Source organism: Drosophila novamexicana, unplaced genomic scaffold, assembly GCF_003285875.2.
Source record: "Drosophila novamexicana strain 15010-1031.04,08,12 unplaced genomic scaffold, DnovRS2.1 tig00000137-arrow-arrow-pilon, whole genome shotgun sequence".
NCBI classification, from domain to species: domain Eukaryota; kingdom Metazoa; phylum Arthropoda; class Insecta; order Diptera; family Drosophilidae; genus Drosophila; species Drosophila novamexicana.
In genome coordinates, this window is record NW_020824777.1 from 1,163,124 (window position 1) to 1,188,040 (window position 24,917).

The 24,917-nt window shown below is 41.1% G+C and overlaps 7 protein-coding genes across 10 annotated transcripts in view; 4 read left to right on the forward strand and 3 right to left on the reverse strand.

Annotated features, from left to right (window-relative positions):
- Positions 1-778, reverse strand: part of LOC115758199 (RNA polymerase II degradation factor 1) — a 56,692-nt gene extending 55,914 nt beyond the window's left edge. For both annotated transcript variants that reach the window (XM_030698744.1, XM_030698746.1), the window contains exon 1: positions 629-778. The gene's annotated coding sequence lies outside the window, so the exon portion shown is untranslated. The remainder of the gene's footprint in view (positions 1-628) is intronic.
- Positions 779-6,497: 5,719 nt separating this feature from the next.
- LOC115758309 (late embryogenesis abundant protein ECP63) lies at positions 6,498-16,789 on the reverse strand. Of its 2 annotated transcripts, none has more exons than XM_030698877.1 (3): positions 16,610-16,789; positions 7,179-7,361; positions 6,498-7,117 (listed from the first exon to the last, which is right to left on the reverse strand). In XM_030698877.1, exons 1-3 carry the CDS (start codon positions 16,626-16,628, stop codon positions 6,627-6,629), a joined length of 693 nt encoding a protein of 230 aa, XP_030554737.1. In that variant the 5' UTR covers positions 16,629-16,789; the 3' UTR covers positions 6,498-6,626. The 2 variants fall into 2 exon arrangements, with proteins under 2 accessions (XP_030554737.1, XP_030554736.1); XM_030698876.1 differs by lacking the exon at positions 16,610-16,789 and adding an exon at positions 7,426-7,518.
- Positions 11,221-12,508, forward strand: LOC115758307 (skin secretory protein xP2). Its single transcript, XM_030698875.1, has 2 exons — positions 11,221-11,373; positions 11,434-12,508. Exons 1-2 carry the CDS (start codon positions 11,236-11,238, stop codon positions 12,415-12,417), a joined length of 1,122 nt encoding a protein of 373 aa, XP_030554735.1. The 5' UTR covers positions 11,221-11,235; the 3' UTR covers positions 12,418-12,508.
- LOC115758306 lies at positions 13,539-15,135 on the forward strand. The gene is made up of 2 exons (XM_030698874.1): positions 13,539-13,766; positions 13,837-15,135. Exons 1-2 carry the CDS (start codon positions 13,554-13,556, stop codon positions 14,992-14,994), a joined length of 1,371 nt encoding a protein of 456 aa, XP_030554734.1. The 5' UTR covers positions 13,539-13,553; the 3' UTR covers positions 14,995-15,135.
- A 423-nt stretch (positions 16,790-17,212) lies between the features above and the next one.
- Positions 17,213-17,820, forward strand: LOC115758265. Its single transcript, XM_030698826.1, has 2 exons — positions 17,213-17,342; positions 17,403-17,820. The coding sequence occupies exons 1-2, from the start codon at positions 17,241-17,243 to the stop codon at positions 17,784-17,786; spliced, it is 486 nt and encodes a 161-aa protein (XP_030554686.1). The 5' UTR covers positions 17,213-17,240; the 3' UTR covers positions 17,787-17,820.
- A 113-nt stretch (positions 17,821-17,933) lies between these two features.
- Positions 17,934-18,608, forward strand: LOC115758264. Its single transcript, XM_030698825.1, has 2 exons — positions 17,934-18,043; positions 18,099-18,608. Exons 1-2 carry the CDS (start codon positions 17,951-17,953, stop codon positions 18,540-18,542), a joined length of 537 nt encoding a protein of 178 aa, XP_030554685.1. The 5' UTR covers positions 17,934-17,950; the 3' UTR covers positions 18,543-18,608.
- Positions 18,609-18,872: 264 nt separating this feature from the next.
- LOC115758260 (centrosomal protein of 131 kDa) lies at positions 18,873-24,917 on the reverse strand. Of its 2 annotated transcripts, none has more exons than XM_030698817.1 (9): positions 24,480-24,917; positions 24,185-24,406; positions 21,960-23,514; positions 21,777-21,894; positions 21,298-21,435; positions 20,813-21,233; positions 19,674-20,329; positions 19,322-19,615; positions 18,873-19,255 (listed from the first exon to the last, which is right to left on the reverse strand). In XM_030698817.1, exons 1-9 carry the CDS (start codon positions 24,504-24,506, stop codon positions 19,123-19,125), a joined length of 3,564 nt encoding a protein of 1,187 aa, XP_030554677.1. In that variant the 5' UTR covers positions 24,507-24,917; the 3' UTR covers positions 18,873-19,122. The 2 variants fall into 2 exon arrangements, with proteins under 2 accessions (XP_030554677.1, XP_030554676.1); XM_030698816.1 differs by having other exon boundaries at positions 21,777-21,909.

Sequence of the window (24,917 nt, forward strand, 5' to 3'; positions counted from 1 at the left end):
CACATATCATAATTTCCGCAACAGCTGCCAAGCAACGCCAATAAAGTTATTCCATAAAAAAAATAACATAGCCTATCAGATAAATCGGCACTTCAACTGTCAATTTAGCGGCAGCAATTTATGCGTCCAGAGTTGTCACACACGCACACACATTTACAAGTAGAATTCTGGGGTTTCTTTCTATGTCATTGACTAGCACAATGCGAGCCAAAGGCAAACAGTTAATACATCAAATTCGAGCGTCTTGACGGCGACAGCTTTTTTTTTTGGTATGGTGACTGAGGTTGGGGCTGGCAACCAAAGCCAGGGCCATTGACAAGCCGTTTGACATGAAATGAATTGTGAAATTAAACAGACGACAGAAAATGACAAAAGCTATTGAAGGGGCTGTCACAGACGCACAGACAAAAGGATGCTTTGCCCGAGTCGAGTCCTGTGGCTACAAATTGTTAAATGATTTCGATGTGCGCTTAGGGCTGCCAGGGTTGCCAGAAGCCAATAAGCGTGCCACCTAAATGTCAACAGCCAAGGACAACAAATCACATGGCAACTTGTTCTGTGTCAACAACTGAGAGCTTTGTTTAAAATGTACTTTTTAGGGCTTTTTCTTTTGGCCCAGTGCACTTACCCGCTTTAAATTGGACCTAAAATTGAAGCATAAAGAGTTGCCTGTCAATTAGCTGATTGCACACAAAACAAATGCATAGAACTAATCACGCGCGCGCTTTTATCAACCACGAGTCAGAAGCCACAAGCACTCGCACACACAATCAAAAATCGCGCTGCCTAAAAGCAGACAACCCTTTTTGTACTTTTTAATTTTTTTTTGTTTTTTCCTTTTATAGCCCACGCGGCGCAATCAATTTTTGGCAAACGTGTTTACAGTTAGTTTTGCGCTAAAAATTGTTTTTGCTGCGCGCCTTTTTTATGTTCAATTGCAATTCAAAATGCCGTTAAATAGAGAACACAGCGAACGCGACAACGCGCAACTCGTTTGGGAGCAGCACCGTCTGTTTGGCCAGCCGACGACGTACTGAAGCGCATTGGTGTGCAGCAGGCGCTTAAGAACGGCACCAGCCGCATGCGTTCCACACGCACGCGAATGCGTTCCACATGCACATGCGCAAGCGCCGTGCGCCGTGTGGATGCCATTTAGAAAGCGCTTCGTTTTTTTTCTTGCTGCTTCTAATTCTTGATTCCTTGAATGGGCAAACACTAAAAAACAACATTGTTGCCAAATGAGATTTGATTTTCGATGCTTCATCGCGCTACGGTCTTTCAATTATGCACACCACAGCTGTGGCAAACGGGGCTGCGGGCGGCTTGTATTGTCACCCGTTCCTGACATGTTGCATGCGTCTTAAGCTGATAGCTCCTGTTGGTTCGTACGAGTTGTTCTTTTGTCCATTTCCAGTACAGGGATTTAGTTGCAGGCAAATAACGTAAACAAAGTGCTATTAGCTGCAGGTTGCAGATGTGCCTGCCACACAAATTTGCTGTGTCAGCGTGTGTGTGTGTGTGTGTGTGTGTGTGTGTGTGACAACAAAAGAGGAAGCGAAAATACGATTTCAATGTGGTGCGAACACAAATGGAAGTTGCACTAGCTAGACTTGAAGTTACGATCGTTAGTTGTACTAATCCTGCAACTCCTACTTTAAGAGTTTTACTTGTTTGTGGTCTTTAAGACCTAGTTTTATTTCTTCACTACAGTTAATCTACTGGAGTTAACAAAAACAAAAGTGTTAATTTAATTTTCTTGAATTTTCCAGCCTCATTTCTATTGATTATATATAATGTAACTTTTCGAAAATAACAATATTAATTAATTTATAACTTAATTATTATATTATTATATTAATTCAACATAAGTGAAAACAATTGAAAACTCCGTCTGAAATATGTATCTGAATTTCTGCGCTATCCAGTTAGTTTAAATATCTTCAGATTGTATCTAAAATGTCTAGCACCTGCTTCAATTTTATGATAAACCAAGTGTTTTGCTGCACACACCTTGCCTGCGACTGCCCCCACCGATCCCTTGCCCCATCAACCGTGCCCCTTGGCAATTTCAAGAGCTGCATAAAATGCGTGCACAGTTGGCGCACGGGCTGCCTAAATGCAATTTCAATGCCCCCACCACGAGCAGGCATCAGAACCCAAAGCAGTCTATGTAAATATATATAAATATATATATGGAATATATATAGTGTGTATAAGTAAGTGTAGATTGGCAACCGTGCGGCAGTAATAGCCAACGGAAGTAATTGAATTTTGTGCAAACGAGTTAAAGGACGATTGCCGGCGCAATCGCAGCGCTCAATTTATTTTGCAACATTGTTGTTGGGCAAACGGATTTAACGGCTAACCGGGCTAACCAGGCTAACCAAAGCTGCTTAAAGCGCTGCTCGGTCAGATCCTTGGACGGCAACTTGTCAAACGCGTCTCAGCCATAAATCGCCTGCTGCCCAATTGTCATGCTCAGTCAAGGAACTGCTCAAGCGCCGCTAATTGCCCGCCAGGACACACACGCACAGACACGCACACTCACACACAGACACAGATAAGCCATCCTGGCTATTGATGACACTATCACTATCTACACAATGCCCATTTGATGCCTGTTTTCGTAAGCTGCTTTATGCCGCCTACTTCTACTCCCTCCAAACAGGTGGCCACAACAACAACAACAATTTGGGGCTTTGGCCTGCCAGCAGCTCCACATATTAATGAGCTTCGGCTTTCACCGAACTCATAAATCAGGGCCAAAGAAATCAAGCACAGACTTGGCCACATCAATGCTTATGTTAACGATATTTGCAGATTAAATGTGTTTATGTCTGACATTGATATCGAAATGTAAATGCTTATGATTTTTGAGTGAGTTTTGAAGAATTTTACAGATATATTTGAACTTCAAGAATTTTACAGATAGACATATCCCTAATATAATAGGTTAAGCCTTACCCTTCGCATACACTTCAACAATTGTCTAAGAATTGATTAACTTGAAATTATTGATATTTTATTTTAATTCCTGATCTGGGTTTTTGATCTATTGCAATTAGCTAAGATCGTTTTTTAAGCAAAAGGTTCAAAGCTTTGGGTGTGATTTATTTGTTATTTTTTTTTTTTTTAACTTAACTTTCACTCTTTTTACCTTATTCCCAGTCAATTACAAATTATTCTGTTACAGTAATCTACGTTAATGCAAAATTCAAAATTTACAAAATAATATAAGTGACGGATAGTTTAAGAAAATAGACAGGTATAAGAAGTCCTTGTAAGCATAACAACCTAATCCTTATTTATTGGAAGTTTTATTTGCACGATTGTCTTTAAGAGTTTTTTCATTCCGACTTTATAATAAGTGTGAATTAATATGTTTACACATCTAGAATTTCAAATCTTTTGGATATTCTTGGTTGGTTCCAGTGTTTTTTAACGGTAAGCGCTTCCCTAAACGTAAGGACTCTAGACTGAAATACTTTATATATGTCTATTAATGCATATATCTATTATCAGAGACTGAAAAGTTTATTAACTATCTGAATAAAAGCTTAATTTCAGCTTGCAAAAAACTAAAGTTTGAACTTTTAATTTAACTTGCTCGAGAAACACATGTCTCAGGCACATTTCAATGCCAGTTTTAAATCTGAACAATAGCCCAGCAATCACAATAGGCTTTAAATACTGTGACACGTTCCAAATGAATTGCCCTGAAATCAAGCAGCGAGGCTCCTTTTCCTGACACATGACTTTATAGCGCCTTTTGGACACGCGCCATTGGCTCTGAAATTCTATCTCCATGTAGTCTCCATCTGGTTTTTTATACACATACATATATTTCCCTAACTGGTGGCATAGCTCTACACATGTCCATTGAGCTGACAATTACAACACATGTTTTTTCGTGTCCTTTTATAGATACATACCTCTTTTTTTTGCATACCGTCCATTGAGATCCTTGTTAATCGCAGCCGCGTGACAAAATGTTTTCTAAATTAGCCGAGGCCAGCCCCGCGGCAATGGAACCAATCACGGGCTTCATTTAAAGTTCTGCCAAATGTAATCACATTCGGCTCTCACTCGTTATATAACGATAATAAACCCATTCTTAATTGCACACACATAACGCGTTTAAGTTTTTAGATTAACGTTAAGCCGCTGGCTAATTTTTGAGGTTAACTCGGCGCGTCATGCAGGTGTGTTCCGCTAACCAGAAACGCCAATTCGTAAACAGTTTTTAAGGGCGGAAATATGATAATTGAACAAATGATTAATTTAAAAAACTAAAACTAAAACGCTTTCGTTTCCTATGAATTGTGGACTTCAATCTTCAGAGTTTCTAGCTTTATTTTTTGATAAATCTTTGGCTTAACTTACCAAGAAATCCAGCTAAAACGGAAAGCTAGAGAATCTCGTATTTAAATCCTTTAAGCAACATTCTACTTAAGACTTTTATATATAATAATTTACAATAACATAATAATAAACAGTATCACAAAAATAAAGCTCATTCCTAACATAATAAAGGTTCTGTTATTAGGTTAAGAATGAGTTTTTACTTTTTTATTTGAATTATTTAACGATTTTAACATACCTAAAAAGTCTAAGGACTCTAAGTCTTGTCAGCAGCTCAAATTTATGCATTTGCCTCGAAAGCGTTTTCCAACCCTAATTACTCAGCTTAAAGCAAACCGTTTTTCCAACACTTAAAATTAACATTGCTTATTTTTGGAATAAATGCGTGTGTTTCTGGCCCCTTGTTGCCCCTATCCCATGGCAAGCCGTGTCGCGTTCATCGGGCTCGCGACTAACATGACCCTAACGGCACTTGCACGCCATTTTGTATGCGGTCGCACGAGCTTTGAGCATGTTTAAACATGATTAATTCGTGTTGATAAACAGTTATTTTAATTAATCGCCAGGTGTCGTTCGCCGTCGAGGTGGCCGCCGTTTTAGGCTGCGTTTCGCGTGATATTTGTGCCATACTTTTTATAATTTTGTTGGTCATCGCAGCTTAACAACATTTAAATTTAAATCAACTCTTTATTTGGCACTCTGCATGCGACAGTAGCTAACTAATTGCAATCACATTTAGTCGAGCTGCATAAATTCCAGTCGCTGGGCAAATGCCGAACACCATTTATCAAGCAAAGAAACCCTGGACCAGGTACCAGGGGCCGGGTACCAAGGACCAGGTGAAGGTAATCAAGAGCCAAGCGAACTTTATCTGAAATTAAAAATCGCTTTTACATAAATTTTGTCAGCACTTTGCCAATATGCGAATATCTATGTATATATATATGTGTGTGTGTGTGTGTGTGTGTGAGTGTGTGTGTAGGGTATGTATGTATGTGAATGGCCTGGCCAATTGGACTGTAACTTTGAGTAGTGTGTGTCAATGGGCGAAAGTCTGTGCAGGCAACAACAAAAAGTTGACCATAATTAAAAGCTGCTAACAACTTTCCGCACAAAATGTTAACATGTTTGAAAATGTTAGTTTCGCTCAAAAGCAGGAAAATAAAAGCAAATAGAGTGCCCAAAACACAAAAATAAACTAAATAGATTCAGTTCTTTGAATAGATTTCACAGGGTTCAACTTTTGCAGCCTTTGTCCGAGTTGATTAAACCTAAACTTAATTAGCTAAAGGGCATTTGGCCTGTATTGACGGTCCAGCTAAATATATTATGGATTATATTATACTTTATTTATACGTATATTTTATATATTATTATTATATATAACAAACTTAAGTCATTTGTCAATATTTTGTATAAGAAAAAAACAATAGCTTAATGTTAAAGTTCACATTTCAATTACAATTCTCATCAAGTTTTAGTTCCAAAACATTTTACTTGCGTCACCCTGTTATGGTGGCGCCATCTACGGCTCGTAGCTGCAACGTACGCTTTTCTTAACTTTTGCCTTAAGCACAGACACAAACCAGTGCTGTAAAGTGCACTTCACATTGAAATTCAATTGCGTGCGCCTTCTCTCTTGTATTTAAATTTAGATAGCTAATTGGATACTAAATAGATTTAAGGAATAATTAACAAATATACTTTAAATTAATAATAATTAATTCTTAAATTCTTAGACGTCCAAAAAAGAAATGCGAACCCATTTAAGCTACATAATAAAAACACATTCTTGTAATTTATTGTGCAAAAGTTAAAAGTACTTAATCATACATTTCTACATAAAACAGAATAGATACTTATTAAAAGCTCTTGTTATAAAATTATATATATTTATATATATAAAATGCTTCAAAGTAACAAATTTTGTATAAAAACGAGTGAAAACTCAATATAAAAAGTTCCTATCAAGTGTGCACAAAATCGCATATCAAAAGCTGCTCTATAAAAAATGAAAATAAAAGCATACCATATACGAAATGAAATAGTACATATAGTATATATATATATATACTGAATAAATCTTTAGCGATCACATTACTGGCACTTGTTACGTTGAAGCAAATTTTCTTTCATTTTCGTTTTTGTTTTTTGTATTTTTTTTAAAGCATTTTCATGGTTTATTACACTCAGATTATTTACGGTTTGTTTTTTTTTTTTTGGGGGGGGGGGAGGGTGTTAAGTATATGGATCGGAGCAAGCATCTACTTGGGACCCAGATGCAGCTTGCCAAGGATCTGTGTGGCCTGCTGGCCAGCGGTATCCTGTGCATGAGTGGCCGCCTCATGTATGTTCTTCTCGAGTCCTTCGCGCTTCTGGTCCACATACTGATTGGCCTCGTGCAACTTCTGGTCCACCGTCTGGCTGGTCTGTTTCATGGCGCCATCGATGGCGCCCTCGGCCTGCTTAAGCTTCTGATCGGCAACAGATTCGGCTGCCTTGACGCTCTTGTTGATCGCCTCATTGGCGGCCTTTTTGGTCTGGTCGACGGCAGTGGCAGCGGCACGCTGGGAGGCCTCCGCCACATTGGCGGCCACCTGCTTGGAGTTTTGCACGGCGGCGGTGGCCTGGCCGACAGTATGGTCCACAGCCTGTTTGGTTTGATTGACAGCGCCGGCGGCGCGATTGACGCCCTGATCAATCACCTGGCCAGCCTTCTGTGCCTCGGCAGCGGCCAGAGCGGCAGCATCCTTGGCTGAAAATTATGGGGCATTAAAAGGAATGTCCTGCTGCTGAATCTATCAAATTATAGTTACCTGTGCTGGCAGCCAGTTGCTCGGCTTCGCTCTTGGTCTGCTGCACGGACTGTCCCACCTTCTTGGCCTGCTCCTCGGCTAGTTTCTGCGCCTCGACAGCCTTGTCGCTGGCCAACTTCTCAGCCTCATCCTTCTTCTTGCTGAACAAGTTGACGGTCTTGTCGCCAAAGCTCTTCAGGGAGGCTGTCGAAATAGCAAAACAAGAAAAAATGTTAATAACCAAATGTTTAAACTAAACTTTCCTTACTTTTCTGCTGTTGACGGCTGGGATTCATTTTCGCTAAGGCTTTAAAAGTCAACTAAATCCTCAACCAGTCAACGATCATAATTTATAGACTAAATTGTAATCAGTTAAGCTTTGCTTATCGATGAAAATTGTGAAAAGTGCTCAGACTTTGCTAATTGCCGAAACATAAACAAAATGCATGACCCGGCGTGAAATTTCATCGAGCATGAACTAATCAGATCGTAATTACATGCCATGCCTGATTTTCACTTTGATTACATGCCAGGGGTGACAGTTGACACTCGGGCAGCTGCTGCGCAATTCGCGGCGTATAATTTGGAGGCGACAACAACAAATTTAAAACGCTTCAAATACTACAATATAAAACAAAACACGTAAAGGTGATCTAACCTCGAGTGCTCGACTAGCATATACCCTATAGCATGCAATTAAAAACAAATTTGTTGTATTTTTTATGAAGGGTTTTGTGCGTGATTAAAATAAAATTAATCATCAAATACTTTGGACCAGCTACCTACCAAATTTCATAAATGTAACTCTTATAAACTCAGAGTTCTTTGAGGTTGGACCTGCATAATTGAATAATTAGGGCACACTCGTACTGCATTTGGCATATATCACAATTAAGAAGCATCATACTAGATTTTAGATATCCAGCTCATTTAGATGCTGACTTCCCTGAGTTGGGGTAGAATAATTGCAAAATTTAAAATATACTCGAACCCTGTAAATTGACGCTCACCTACTGAATTTCATAGCGGCAGCTCGTGCAGTCTCTGAGTTCGATGAGGTCACGCAAATGAACAGACTTAGAAACTGGACTAAGAAACATGACTATAAAAGCTGATCCTATTGCTGACTAATATAAGTACATATATATATATATCTTTTAGCACGCACACACTGCTCTCTCTGATTGTTGCTATTATTTTTTTTTTTTGCTAGCCATCGTGTACAGGGTATACAGAAAATAATAATTATAATTTATAAGAAATTAAGAACGTCGGCAGCACTGTCCCTGCTGAAAACTGCTCAGCTACTGCATTCCCATAAAATGACGTGTGCGCTCACTCAAATAGAAACATTGTGCCATTAAAAGCCGCAACGGCAATCCGCTCGATCCGGCAATTTTCGAGCTATAGCACTATTCTAAATGGCATACCAAAAGCATGTAAATGTGTGTGTGTGTGTATGTGTGTTTATATGTTGCCTCTGTGCATATAAAGTAAACAATGCGCAAATATTTGAATAATTTACAGTATGTGATGTCATAATGGCAGCTCACGGTATTTTATTTTAATAGTTTTTCAGCTCTTATTCACGCTTTCTTGTTGTGCGGCTGTGAAAGAAAAGTGTTTATATACAGAAACTAATGGCGTTTTCAAATTTAAAACCAACATAAAATCATAATACCAAAAATGCTACAAAAACTCAAATGCCTAAGTTTGTTCCTTTCTTTTTTTTCCTACATAATTTACTTTTAGAAAAAATTTTAATTAGCATTTTGATTAGCCCACGCGTCGATGTGTGCGCAAAAACTGGAAGAATTCTTTCGAAACGCAAAAAGTGATAATCGAAACCGGAATGTGTTAACAAATGATAAACGCATGCTGGGATAGCTTTGGAGAATAGACAGAGTTGCATTTGTGTGGCTATTTCGAAAGCTGTTTGCTATAAAACTCGAGACAGAGATGTCAAATATATAATATATTAATTTTTCGGTGTACGTTTGTTTTATTAAACCTATCCCCAAGTGAAATGAAAACTAAACTATTGCTCAGTCAAGAAGACACTTTTATATATTCATTGAGAGAACTTATCTATCTGTTTATAAAGATAAAACTAGGAATAGAAATGAAATATAAATATAATAAAGAAAGTTCTAGCAAGCCCAAAAAATCACAAATGTATTGTTTGGTAAACATTAAAAAGCTAAGCTATATTTGCATTTCAAAACACAAGCCGATTTTACTCACAAATTAAAATTTGTAAATAAACAAAACAAAAACAAAACAAAACAAATTTGCATTTAGCATGCACTTAAATAAAAATAGAATAGAAACCATGTGGCGAACAGCTAGAAAGAAAACTTAGTCCCATTAAAATACCAAATACAATACTCATGCTCAAATATCAGAAAGAATCAAGTGCTTTCTTGCCATTTGCGCAATAGAACGACGCAGATTGTCAGATATGCTCGCATGCTGTGGTCAATAATAAAACAAAAACAACAACAACAACAGCAAAAACAAAAAGAAAAACCGGCTAGAATGCCATAACATGGCCATAAAGTAACACAATAAGCCACAGTCCAGAGCAGAGTCGCAACGCTGAGAAACGCCGAGACTCACAGCTGTTGTTGATGTTGTTTTTCTACTACTTCTCACATAGTAGTCCCAGATAATGCGCAGAAGCGCTTAACACAAACAACAACAAAAAATAAAACAAAAACATAACAAAAAAAAAATTAAATAAATAAAACCTGTACTCAAGACCAACTGAACTCAAGCGCAACAAACGGGTACGAGCCACAGATACAGATACAGATACAGATACATTTGTATCTAAAGCGCCATATGTATAGGTTTTTTGTCGCTCTATGAGTAACCGCCAGTTCAGGTCACAAACTCACGTTCCACACACAGGTTTTCGAGACCCTAAAAACGCCGGTCCCAACACTCATTTGTAACTCATTGCCTATAGCTATGAATCGATGAACCGCTTTTCTGATGCTGCTCTGCTGATGATGATGTCATTGGCAAACTAAATGTATCTATAGAGCGGGCACATGGCTGGCACTGAGAATCGTGCTGAGAGAAATTCGCACGCCCAGTAATTTGTTTAGCTCTAAGTTAACTCATTGTCGAAGGTCAATACCAGACTAACAACTTGGCAACGGGCCCAACTCTGTGTGTCCTGTAAAGGGCACAGCTGGAACTGCTGCATGATGTCATATGCGCCCGAAAAGGTAAATCAATAAATGTATTTACAACTCCGACCAAGGGCAAGGCTTCAGATACAGCTAATTACTCAATAATAAAAAATACTTCTATGAAAGTTAGAGAACATGTCTTCAGATTGAACATGCAGAAAAAAAAGGTATTCTTATTCTAGATAGCATATTTATTAAAAGTTAGGAAAGAAAATGTTTGAAGTATTTAATATAATAAAACAGAATTCATTTCAATCTTATCTAAGCTTAAATAGAGTTTGATATATTGTGTAAATAATGTATATTATACATCAATTTAGCTATTTGTATAAAAATTGGATTGGTTGTAAATGTAGGAAATATTACTGTCTTTCATGCACATTTTCTTGTAATTTCTTCAATAATTCAATTTTCTTAATATTTTCAAAATATCGAAATACATAAGCTAAATAAAATTCAATTTGTAAAAACTACTTTATTTGAAAGAAGTAAAAAAAAAAAGCCTCTGCAATTCATGTAAATTATATCAAGAATGAGTTGATAGCTCTTATTTTCTTTGGTCTAGCTATTCATGTGCTCAATTAAATGCGTAACCCCGAACCTGACCCACAAACCTAGCCGAGCGATTCCGGTCTGAGTGTCCAAATTGGATGACAGCAGCGTCTCAAGTCTTCCGGAATGCCCGCCCAAGTCAGGCTGGCGACAGCTAATTGAATTAGTTGACCACTGGGCACGGTCGGGCGGAACCGGTGATAAAGGCATGCAATGATCATTGATTGCGAGCCATGGCAAATGGAATTGGGATTGCATGGTAGGGGAGGATATAAGTACAGGAGGGAACAGCGCCAGAGCACACAATGGTGCATTGGTAAGGAGAGATGAAGCACATCATAATTGCGATCATTGCCGTGCTGAGTATCCTGCACAGGGATCAGCTGCTGGCCACGGCCAAGGGCTGTCCGCGTCGCTATCTGAGACGCATCAATGGCAAGTGCTACTATTTCTCAGTGAAAAAGGTAAGCGTATCCTGCCGTGCAGAATCCCCTGCTCATCGCTGCCCTGCTCACTAATCGCAGATGAACTGGTATGGTGCTCTCAACAATTGCCTGCGCAAGGGCCTGACGTTGGCCGATTTGAGCAATGCACGAGATTTTAATGGCGCCGTCGAGTTTCTCAGCTCCAAGGGCAACACGGAGGACTTTTGGTTTGGAGCCAATGATCTGCAAACGGAGGGACGCTTTCAGTACATCAGCAATGGCCGCCTGGTGCGATACTTTAGCAATTATAGCATTGTGGAGCCGGCAGAGCATTCCGAGTGCGATGACTGCCTGGAGGTGCGCATACGCAACAACTTGACTGTTGTGGCCGATGACAATTGCCTGGAGCGGCAGTATTTCATCTGCTCGGAGCGGTACTGTGATGTCGCCGCCAGTAAGCCTCGTCATCACAGTCACGAGCATCTGCATCACTTCCATCACGACATCGGCGAGGCTAGCGAAGCAGAGGGCGAAAAGGAACTTAATAATCAATCGCCAGAGAAAATTGAGGAGCAGCAGACCGATAACAACGAATCAGAGGAGGCAGCCAATGCGGAAACACCGGATAATGATGATGATGAAAGAGCATTGGCTATTGAGGGAGGGAAAGGCACAACACCAACAGCTGAGGAAGGAGAAACGCCAGCTGCCGGCGCAGCCCCACCTGCTGAAGGAGGAGTAACGCCAGCTGCAGGCGCAGCCCCATCAGCCAAAGGAGAAAAAACGCCAGCTCCAGGCGCTGCACCACCAGTTGTGGGAGGAGAGCCAGCACCTGCCGCGGGTGCAGCTCCACCAGCCGAAGGAGGAGAAACGCCAGCTGCGGGCGCAGCACCACCAGCCGAGGGTGCAGCTCCACCAGCTGAAGGAGGAGAAGCAGCACCTGCCGAGGGCGCAGCTCCACCAGCTGAGGGAGGAGAAGCAGCACCTGCCGATGGTGCGGCTTCACCAGCTGAGGGAGGAGAAGCAGCACCTGCCGAGGGTGCAGCTCCGCCAGCTGAGGGAGGAGAAGCAGCACCTGCCTAGGCATAGGATTTGATCAAGTAGACGCATTTGAAAGAAACAAGTTTAACGTGTAAAAAATAATAAACTAAATAAATACAATAAGCAAATAAAATTTCGGGAACAGGGCCAAAGGTATTACAGAGATTAACAGTTCCGATTCGGGCGCAACTAAGGTCTCTTAGTTGACAATAGTTGTCTTCGATCCATAACAGCAGAGTCTCTGCTAAGACTTAAGCACATGGAACGCTTTCATAGGTCTGCCAGACATTTCAGAAGAAATTTCCCAACTGTTAACTTCGTTATATATCAGAATCAGAAACTTTGTCTTGGTTAAGAAACTCAGCCATACAGCTGTATAGAGTTGCCAAATCAAAGAGGTGGTAATCGGCCAGATAAGTCGAAGATCCCATAAAAAGACAGTAAATATTCACTGCATCAAGACAGCGATCTATCTAGAGTAGACTGTACTATAATATTGAAAAAGGTGACAGCTATACAGAGTTGCCAGACCTTATGAGGCACAACATGAAGTTATTCTCAAGTTTCAATAGAAAGACAAAGACTTAGTTGCAGCAAGTCTCTATAGGAAAATATAATTTGTATTATATGTCTAAGAGTCTTAGCTAAAATAAATATAAATATAATATAAGAAACTAATGCAATATTTGGCAGCATAATAGGGTTGCCAGATCATAAAAATGACCGTTATAAAATTACTTCAAAGCTGTAGTAAAAGGAATTCGAAACTAAGCTGCAAAATGTCCCTGTAGAATCAAAAAATTGTCTTATGAGGCAGCCAAGGGTGTGTATTTTCGTGAAATGGCCAAACATTTGGAAGTCTTAGCTGAATAAAGTATCTTTTAGAAACAATATATTGAATAGGCTGGCCAATTTCTACATTTGTCTGACCTTCGAAAAGCAGATCTGTCGGTTTCTGGTGAAACTGTCTACGCTTGAACATTTTTTTGGAGTATTATTTTACCGACCCACCAACCCGCTAAGATGCATGACTTGAAAGCAACTAATTTAATTTAATTGATTTGTTCAATGCTGAGCAATCGTACCACTAAAAATTGCATATATTTATGTCTAGATAGTATAATGGGCGTATATAATGATGGTTGTCATGCCCTCAAGAGTGTATATATAGAAGAAACATGCAAATTGTGCACAGTTTGTGCAGCGAGGCGCCTGCAGCCATGAGGTTACTAGAAATTGTGATATTGACCTTAATCGTAGTATATCCAGATGAGGGGCTCTCAGCCAAGCGACCCAACAAGGCATCCAAGAAACCAGACATTAATGGTCCTTGCGGCAAGCGGTATTTGCGTCAGATTAACGGTAAATGCTATTATTTTGCAGGCAAAAAGGTTTGTACTCGGAAAAACTTGTACTACACGAAAGTTCAGTTCAACTAAATGGTTGAATTCTAAATTTCAGATGAACTGGTTCGGGGCACAGAACAATTGCCTGCGCAAGAACCTCAATCTTGCCGATCTGGCCACAAGAGAGGAATACAATGGCATCGTATATTATCTGAGAGCGCGCGGCAACATGGAGGACTTTTGGTTCGGTGGCAATGACCTGCAGACGGAGGGTCGTTTCACCTACATTAGCACTGGTCGACCGGTACGCTATTTCGGAGGTCTCAAAGGCATTGAGGCCACGTTTCGCGCAAATTTGGATGATTGCCTGGAGATAAGGCTGAGGCAGAATACCACCGGCATTACCGATGACAATTGCCAGGAGAAACAATATTTTATATGCCAGACGAATGCTGTCAAGTGTGCTCAGCCAGTGGAAGGTGGAGCAAACGATACGCAACATAGCCACGAGCATTTGCATCACTTCCATCATGATACGGAAAAAGGCAAGGAAGACAGGGATGGCTCGGAAAATAGAGATAATGAACAGAGAGATGTGGAAAGCGATTCGCGGCCGGCTGATAATTCGAATTCAACGGAAGTTAGGGAACTACCAGCCGAAGCATCGGGTGAAAACACATCGGCGAATGGGGAGGAGAATACACCAATGGCAGAGGAGAGTTTAGGCACAACAATTGTTCCACCAGCTAATGGTGGAGAAGGTACGTTACCAGCTCCAGAGGGAACAGCAACAGCAAATGGAACGGAAACTTCTGCACCGGCTAAAGCTGAAGGAGAAACTCCAGTGCCACCTGCAGAAGGAGCAGAAACTCCAGTGCCACCTGCAGCAGGAGCAGAAACTCCAGCGCCACCTGCAGAAGGCGCAGAAGCTGCAGCACCACCTGCAGAAGGGGCAGAAACTCCAGCGGCACCTACAGGAGAAGGCGCAGGAGCAGAGCCAGCACCAGCTGGCAGCGGAGAAGCGGCAGCACCTGAAAAGCCACCTGAAGATCAAGCAGAGACTCCAGCACCAGAAAATCCCGATAATCCAGCCGGCCGTGCTCCTAAAACAACACCTGTAGAAATAACAACAACAACTGCGAGCTACGAGAAACCGGATGAAGCTCACGGCAAAACTGATTTGGCAACGAAGAACCTGGATGAAGAGCTAATTTCGACAGTGCCAGTGCCAGTGCCAGTGCCAGTGCCTGACGAGACAACGTCGGCTCATTGATGGAATATCGGTGGCACCTGTAATCGGCGCTCAACAAGCACCTGAAATAACCCCCAATCCAAATGCGTTTGTAAAAATCGAATTTCCAATGCACAAATAAAACGCCAGAGATCTCGCCTGGCCTCTATATAAATAAGTCAATTTTATAATGTCCAATTTCTATGGTTAGGGGGATGGGACGTTGGGTGCTGGAGATGGTGTTCGGGCATAAGGAAATGTTCTGTCTATTGAGCTACTGATAATGTGAATGCATGCTATTTATAGTGCGAACAAAAATCTACACTCAGAAAAAGATTGGGGCTTTTCACACAAAAAGAGAATATTTTCACAAAAAAAATTTATATATTTAATATTTTGTAAAATATTTTCTTTTTTTCTTAATTACAATTTATTCGAATAGTATTATTTAATCAATGCGAAAAAATGTTCGAAATTTAATTGTTTAATTTTTTGGAATTTTTTGGTTTTTTTTTCTATTGTGCACAATTTTTTGTTGAGTGTTACTCTGATAACTATTGATATTTCTACTAGATTTGCAAAATATATATAGTTTATTTTGCTTATACATTTACATAGACAACGGATTTTACTTACATTTGGAAGCATCTGTTTGCATTAAGTGGAAACAGAGAATTATAATTAAAGTATATTTCATCATAGTCTAAAGAAATTACTACGAAATACTTTGTGCCAATTGCTTAAGTTGTTTTCGATTTATCCCAAAAGCAGGAAAACGAGAAAACTGACAGTGAAGAATTTTTCAGTTAACGGAAATAGAGTCATTTATTTTTGGGTCGGTGTGCGTGCGTGTATGTGTGTGTGTAGGTGTGTGTGTGTATGCGAGTGTGGGTCCATTGTACGCACTCTAAAATACATCAAAGAACCAATTTTGAAATCTTTGAAACAAAAAGAACACAAATATTCGCACAATATGACAAAAAAAAAGAAAATAAATATATATATATATATAAAAGTATCAAATAAGTATAGATTTTATATATATATATATTTATGCACACACGCCAGCCAATATAATTACACATATATACATAAGTTTATATGTATCGCATCGTTGTGGGTGTGGGTTGGGCCAGCGAGAAGAACAACTTATAGTTCAGAGACGTGTCTGTATATAGTATAGAGAGAGGCGAATACTGCGCCATAATTGGCTTACGCTGACGTATCATCATCGTCATCATCATCATTATCATGATCATGATCATCAACGAGTTCTATAAGTAATCGTAACTGTAGCAGACAGTTAATTGTGTCTGCTTATTCCGACTACTCAACTCCATTTTCTCATTTCTCATTTTTATTTTCATTTAGCTTGTGACGATGATGTAATTCTATTATAGTCCTGCAATGCGGTCATAGGTTGTACGAACCCAACAGCAAGGTCTCGCACTTTAGTTATTTTTCTATTTTTATTTTTTTTTTCTATTATTTATTTCGATTTTTGTTGCTGTTCGAAATGTCATGCCACATACCACATGCCACACGCTGCATATTTAATTGGACAATACAATACATGGAAATGTCTCTTAATTTTCTAATTCAAAAACTTTCACAACAGCTTGAACTGCGTTTTGCTTTTTTTGCACTTGTTTTTTACCTGTCAACGAGCTGAACATGTTGAAAAATTTGATTTTGGTTTGTTTTTTTTTTTTTTAATAGAATTTGGAACTGTTAACGTTCAATTTGAATTTGAATTAAGAGTCTGCTTTGGATTTATTTGTAGTCGGCTAATTTTGTACGTAGCGCGTTTATTTTTAAAACGTTCCGACTGCGTTGACGGCACAAAAAGGAATAAAGTCCAAACGAAAGTATCTTGTTGGAAATGTTGTTGTTCGCGATTGTTGTTGTTGTTGTTTTTATTTAGCTACTGATTCTTGTGGAACCTGTTAACTGCACTCATTCCGCTGTGCTTCGTTCGCATGTAGATGATATCAGTGTTGCCAGATGCGCTGATTTTGTTAGCTGCTAAGCGCTGCCAGATAAGCATTAACAAAAATGTTATTGGCAGTTAACAGTTTTCTGTTAGCGAATCTTAAACTTTTTCGCTTTAAGTTAGCTCAGGTTAACAGTCTCAACTAACATTTTTGTGTTAACGGACATTCAAATTACTTAAATTAAATATATATTACTGTGAACTGTGAATAAAAGCGTAACGAATACGTTGTATTGCTTTAGTTGTATATTGTTGTAGTATTCGAATTCGGGACGCAGCGTAAGCTACATTCAATATGAAACTGCAGCTAATAAAAGACATTTGCATTTTAGTTTATCTTGCAAATATTTATCAAATCGAAGGCAAAGGCAATTGCTACTATTTTAGTGATCAAAAGGTGGGTACACCTATTAAATGATTATAATTTGTATTCCCATGAAAGAATATCAACTTCCAGTTAAGTTGGACTAAAGCCTTAAAGGCTTGTGAAGACAACAACCTATGCCTGGCCAGCTTCGACAGTGCAGAGGCCTTTAACCATTTGCGAAATCAACCTGATGAACTTAAGGTTGACTATTGGTTTGGCTTAAATGGACGTGAGAGGAATACGTTCAAATACATCGCCACATATGAGTTAATCAAGTACTTGCCACCCGGTAGCGAGTTGGAGATAGATAAACCCTGCGCCTTCGTAAAACTACTCGACAACAAGAAATACACAATCCGGTCGAGTAATTGCATTATTAAAAAAAAGTTCGTGTGCTTCGATTCGGTCAGATGCAAGGGCATAATTGCTAATAAGGAAACCGGTTATCTTACGGAAGTTACTTGTAAAAACTAAACGCAAAATAAATAAATATTGTACATATATGCTACGGACCATATCGAATTCATTTTGAACCAAATTTAAATTTGATTTGCCGCCGTTTATATAATCCTTTGCTCTAAGTTACTATAAAATAAAATCAAATTTTCTCGACCGAAACATACCGTACTCCAAACACCATGAAACTACAACTGTTGGCATTATTATTGTATTTGAGCCATATGTGCGAGGGACAAACAGCAGGATCCTGTCACTATTTCAGCGAGACTAAGGTACAGCCTAAAGTCTAATTCCTATTTTTCTAATAGTTAAATTTTTACCATGCAGATGGATTGGTTTGAAGCATTATTCACATGCCAGCGAAAGCAAATGTGTTTGGCCAACATTAAAACACAGCGTTCGTTTGAGGAATTTGAAATAAAACTAAAAGCAAGTTATCGGGATGAGTATTGGTTTGGCCTAAATGGCTATGAGAAGTATGCATTCAAATATGTTTCAGATGGCGCACCGCTGGGCTATATGCCACCGGCAGCGATGATACATTTAGATAAGCCGTGTGCTTTCGTCAAACCCCTTGATAAAACACATTTCACCTTTGAAACGGGCAATTGTGGACGACCCAGACGATTCATATGCACCGCAGAACCCAGGTGCAACGGCAAGGATACAAATAGCACATTTTTTCCATCCCTTTCGGCCGCACTGCCATGTGAAATCAAAAAAGAAATCTTAGAAAAGCTTGGTATAAAGCCCGTTGACAATGAGGATTAAAGAATAGAAAAAGCTCAACAAAATTCACCTATTATTGAGCTAAGCAAAATGTTTACAAATTCTAAATTGCTGTGAAAATTGAAATTCATATTCACGAACATGTGAGCTAATGTCGGAAGGCCTCCACTTGAGCCAAATAAAATAACAATTTTAAAGAAATTATCCTTGGCTTCATTTTTCTATTGCAAGTGTATATAGTGGAAGTATATTTTACAGGCGTTAACAGAAAGCCGCATAACATCTCCTGTGATTTGCATTTCTATTTATTGAAAATGAACTTTGAAATTTAATCTGTTAACAACAAACGAAACACATTTGCAGATTTGAGCAGCCACGAATCATGTAAACAAATCTCTGCTAACTTTAAAAGCTTTGGCGTTGCCAGATGCTTAAGTAAATTTTTGAAAATGTCTGAACTCGTCCGTTTAAAAAATCTTCGATTGGGCCCTAATTGGCCAACAATTAAAATGTAAACGGAATATTTAAAAGTACATATGCCCAAATGTAATATCCAGTTAATAATTATAATTATTTGTTAAGGGAATTCTTTTTCCCTAATTATTTACTAAGTTATTCCTAACTACTTCACACAATAATCTTTGCGTTGTTGTCGAATGACCGCATTTAGTTTGAGGCACTGCTGCCGCAGCTGATCATTGTCGCCCTTGAGCACCTCAATGGTCTCCTCCTGTCGCTGTATGGTCTGATGCACCCTATTAGAATATATATATATGTATAAGATTAGCTATAGAGCGATCTGATGATATATATTTATTTACCGTTTCTGCAGTTGATCCATTTCCTGTTTGTGGCGTTCATTGAGCACGCCCAGCTCACTTTGTATATCCGCATTGAGATTATCGCGTAGCTTGTCGCGCTCGTTGATGAAGTCGCCGCACATCTTTTTGCTATGGCTAAGCTCCAGCTGCAGCTGCTTGACCTCCGCCTGGCAGTTGCGCACCTGGGCGTCCGCCTCGGCCAGTTTGCCACGTGTCTCTGCATACTTTTCGCGCAGCGACTTTTCCACATTTTCCGCCAGTTGCAAATCCTTTTCATACTTTTCCTTGAGACGCCTACGGATTGTGTATGCATTCAACAAAGGCCTATCCAAGCTCTTGACTTTATACTTACAGCAACTTTTGCTCGTGCTCTTCGCCGCTTTGCAGTGCATCCGCCTCCATGCGCACCACCAGCTCGTCCAGCTGGCGATCTCGTTCGGCTCGATAGTGCTGCCTGATGGCATTCTCCTTTTCCGCCTGCGCCAGCTTGCACTTGTTCTCGTATTCCGTTTTCCAGAGCTCAAAGTCCGCCAGATATTGCTGCTCGACCGTGTTGATGCGATTCTGATATTTCTCCTCCTGCTTGGCCATCTTCTCCTGCATTTCGAACTTGGCCTGCTCAAGTTCGCTCTCCTGTTCCCGCTGCACCTCCTGTCGCTTGGCCAGGTAGTCGGACTCCTTTTGCCGCAGCTCCGCTTGCAGACGTTCACGTTCTGCGGCAAAATCATCGGCGAGCTTCTGCCGCAGCTCGGCCTGCGTTTTCTGTTCCTCCTCCAGCTGACGCTCGAGACGCTCACGGATGGCGGTGCGTTCCTTTTCAATAATGCTCTCACGATCCTGTGCACAACTCTCTCGTATGCTATGCTCGATTTGCTCGTGCTTGAGACGTGCCTCCTCCAGAGCGTCTAACAGTTGCATCTGATGCGCACGCTTCAGTTCGGTCACCTCGCGCTGATGATCACAGTTCATTTTGTTGATCTCCGCCTCAAGACCTTTCACTGTGAGCTCCTGTTTTCGAAGAAAAAAGTAGTAAATAGGAAAATGTGGGGGTAACTTTTTATTTCGCATTTCTTCAAGTGGAAATGTCAGCGATTCCCCTTTTCCTCTTTTCCTCTTTACTATGAACTTAAACTTGAAACGAACGAAGAGGCTTCGGTTCAAAGAAGAAGGTTCACCAAGAACCAAATATGATTATCAGCCCATAGATAGGAATCTTCCATATAGACATATTATTACTAACTTAGAACTTGAACCTTGAACTAGGTTCATATACCAAACCCTAAGATGATTTAGCTCGAACCACGCACACTTTCGTTTTAGGATTTACAGCCAAAGAAATGCATTTTCCTCCTAACCTAGAACCGAGCCTTAGGTAGATGCGTGGAGGCAGAATCAGATTTAGAAATCGAACATATAGAATAGGAATCTGATCGATCTGTTCTTTGGACTTCCAGCTTATCAGTTATTCCCTAGATAGGCGTCTTCACCCACCTTAATCTTCTTGGTATTCTCGCGCACCCAGCGCTCCCGGCGTATTTTCTCGCCCGCCAATGTTGTCTCCTTGGCGCGGGTCAATTCCGTTTCCAGTCGGTGCTCCCAGGCCTGATTCTGGCTCTCCAGGCGACGCGTCAATGCGGCCACCTTCTCGCAGAGCGAACCCTTATCCTTGAGCAGCTGCTCGATGAAGCCTTGATGACGCGTCACAACCTCTTCGTAGTGCTTCTTTTGTTCACGTATTTTCGCAGCACTGTTGGACTTCTCGGCGCGCACCGATTTCTGTTTCTCGGTGCGCAGCTGGAGCACATGCTCCTTGGACAGATGAATGGCATTGGCCAGCTCGTTGGCTCGTAGGCTGAGCGCAATCACGCGACGTGCCAACTGATGATTGGGAAGCATCAGCAGCTCCGAGAGCCTGACAAAAAATAGTTCACCCTAAAGTAGACAAGAGTCTTTAACCAAATGGAACTACAACTCACTTGGGCACCTCATCGGTCACATCGGGTTCCACGACAAACTCCACTTCGGAGCGATTGCTGTCCGGCATGGAGCGACGAGTTTCCATCAGCGTTTTGTCGCAGCTGCTCTCCACATTATTGAGATAAGCCAAAATGTCTCTGGAAGGCATATGAGGTGTATTTTAGTTTTTTATAAATATGAAATGGCGAAGAGACAAAGAGATTTATTTAGCGTTAAGCCGAAAGATTGTTGATTAGATGACTTTTGACCAGATCTCAGATTCTATTGGAGCTACAAACTCAAATTGAATAGGCACGTTCTCTATGGCATACAAATAATATATTTAACGATTTGAATAACTCACGCCGAAATTTTCAACAATAAGGAAGCTAAGATGCTTGTAACGACAGATCGATACTGAATACAGGGTATCTTCTAGTGTGTCGTTCTTATGTTTTTTTGTTTTCATACATAATTTCCCCCGTATTCTAGCACTCACTTGTATTTGTCGCCACTTTCGGGCATTTTGTCTCCGTTTTGGCTAACCGTATCGGCTGTCTCTGCGCGTGAATCCAGTTTTAGGTTCAACTCGCTGGGCAAACGTTCCGCAAAGTTGTCTGAAAAATGTTTGTCTATAGATAATATAGTAGTTGAATTAGGGGCAACAATGCTGCAAGATTACCTCGCTTCTTATCCTCCTCAATCTCCTTGATGACGGACACAATCTCATCGTAGGTGGAGCCTCTGGAATCGTCATTCGACTTGAGCGACAGCTGTGAGGCGCTATCATTGTCATTGTCATTGGCCTCGTCCAGCTCATCTAGGCCCTGTTTATGCAGTTCTTCAAACTGTGCCAGCGCCTGCTTCTGCTCCTGCATGCTCATCCAGCTGTCCACCTTGTCCAAATTGTATTCACTCAGCCTTCGCTCCTCCCGCAGGCTGCCCACGCTGACGGCTTTCTTTAGCTTGCCGCCGGTGCTCAAGCTGATCGTTGTGCTTTTGGCTAGAAATTTGGACTTGTTGTTGTTATGGTTGTTTCTGGTGCTTGGCTCCGCACTGGCGGGTTTCACGTTCTCCTTCTTCTTGCCCACAAATGGAGGCGTGGCAGCGATTTTTAAATAATTGCTAATAACGGAATCGGCGCTGCTGTTGCCCAAATGCCGTCGATCCTCCTGGACAATGGGCAGAAAATTGTTCTCGGCACCGAAATTGCGCTGTCCGGCCGGGCGATATGAGGCGCCACTGTTAACTTGACCATGGTTGTTGTTGCCATTGCTGCTGTTGCCATTGGCTGCGCTGAGATTCTTCTCGGAGAGATTGTTCTGCTTGTCCTTGACCTGTGCCGCATACTTGTCCATATAATTGGGCAGCTCAATGTTGTTCATGGGCTCCAGAGGCTTGCTGCTTTTTTCCAGTGACACGCCCACCGCCTGCTTATACTCCCTGATGACATTTAGCTCCGGCGTGGCTGACTTGGGAATAGGCAGTGGTGGTGGCAGCGACAGCGGCAGCTGGCTTTTAGTCTCCGCATAGCGACAACTAGGCGCATCGCAGGCGCATTTGGCATCCGCGGCAGCCTCGTTGGTGCTGGCCGTGGAGGAGGAGCGCGTACTGCAGGTGCAATTCTCCGATGGGCACTTGGGATACTCGTAGGTCTCGGCCAGCACTTCTGCGCTCCCGCTGCCCGAAGCCGGCGCGCCAAAGTGAACGGACTTCTTCTGGCCGCTGACATCGCTGGGCTCCAGCTTGTGGCCACTGTTGTTGTTGTTGCTGTTGTTGCTGTTGTTGCTGCTGTTGTTGTGGGTATTGTTGTTGTAGTTGAAGCTGGGCAGTGTCAAGGGACCCGGCGCCGAGATGCTGCTGCTGCTGCCGGCGCGCACCAACACCTCCTGCTTATCGTTGTCACAATCGCTGGAGTCCACATCGTTCTGCTGGCTGTTAGGCTTGCTGAAGGATACGCGACCCGGCAGATCCGGCTTGGCAGTCTTCTGCAGGAGCGCAGCATTACTCAGTCCCTGGCTGGTTGACCAGTTGGAAGCATAGGATTTGGCTTTCTCAGCGCCCGGCATGCTGACCAGAAACCGTTCCAGCTGCTCGCCCTCACTGCTGTGTGGAGATTTCTGCGAGAAATCCGACTGATCGTCGGTGGAAGAGTTGCAGGCGCTGCGGCACAACCAACTGCGCTTGATCGGCTCCTCCAGCAGCGATTTTAGAAGATCCGTGGAAGAGACTTGACGCTGTAAACAAAGTATTTGAATACCCTCAAATGACAATATTTTGCTAATTTGTGATGGTCTGTGCTTAAAATTAAACTTAATTTAATTCTTCAAATGGTTTAAGGACTTGAAATAATATAAAAAATAACTACTTAAGATAATCGCTAATACTGTATTTTAATCTTGTACAAATAAAGAATCATTAAAGATAACACAGCTTATTACAAGAATTTCCACAATTTCCATAATTTCATTCAAAGCTTAAGTATCGTATTAGTTTTCAGAAATGTATGTAGCATAAATGGAGAAAAAAACAACCCAATACAAATTTTTGCTTGCCTAAAATAAGCGCAGAACTTTCAAAGTGAAAGATAAAAAATTTAAGCTTACATTAAGAACCTGGGTCTTAAATGAATTTCGAAATTGAAAGATTTAAGAACAAATTATCTTATTGCAAGAATATGCAAACTCAGAATAAAACTCTTTAAAATATATTTAGTGTATTTCAATCTTATATTTAGCTTTTTTGTATTTAGAAAAAAGTGCTTGAAATGAGAAATTCGTTCTCATTTTAAATAAATTAAAACTTGTCTGGATTTAAAGTATATTTAGGTACAAAATGTTTTGTTCGTTTATTTTTCTCGGAGTGTACATGCACTTGACCTTGCGCCTGTTGTCACTTTCTACTCACGTGTTTGCTATGTCGCAGCTCCTTTTCGCCAAAGTAAACGCTCAGCTTGCGTCCAAATTTCGGATCCGCCGACTGTGGCCGCCCCAGGAAGGGCGAGGAGCGACTGCGCTGCTGAAGAAAGTTGGCGGAACGTGGACGAAAATGTGGCGCACAATTGTGCAGAGTCGTGAGAGAGCGACTATTGTATTTGGGCTTCGTTTTTTGTCTTGCGGCGAGGTTAATCTGCGGTGTCCAGCAAAATGGGGAATGGGTAGCACATAAATAGACGACACAGCAAGAATCATTGCGCACCTACCTGTGAGCCCCTAAGACATAAATCCATAATAGCACCCAAATTTAGCACACGGCGCACCTAAAACACTCGCTTTTCACTTTTCATTTAGACAGGCTCTCCTTTGTCTCTGCCTTTTAGCCGCACTGACGGCTGCGCCACAGCCAACTGATTTTGTTGAAAACTTGTTTGGCCCATGGTCGCTTTTGTTTTGGCCAAAACATATAGAAAAAAGAAAAAACATAAAACAGCCCCTGGCTATAATATCGATTAAACGCAGTCCAGGACATGTGCCCAACAGATGTTGGTCAGCAATACAACCCCCAAAGCGACCTGGACATGGTTACCATGGGCAAGCGTCACGCTCGCCGAGCACCCGACTCATGAATTGAAAACTTGGCCTCACAGGTGTTTTCTTCTATTTCCAATATCCAACCGAACTTAAACAAATTTTTGTGCATG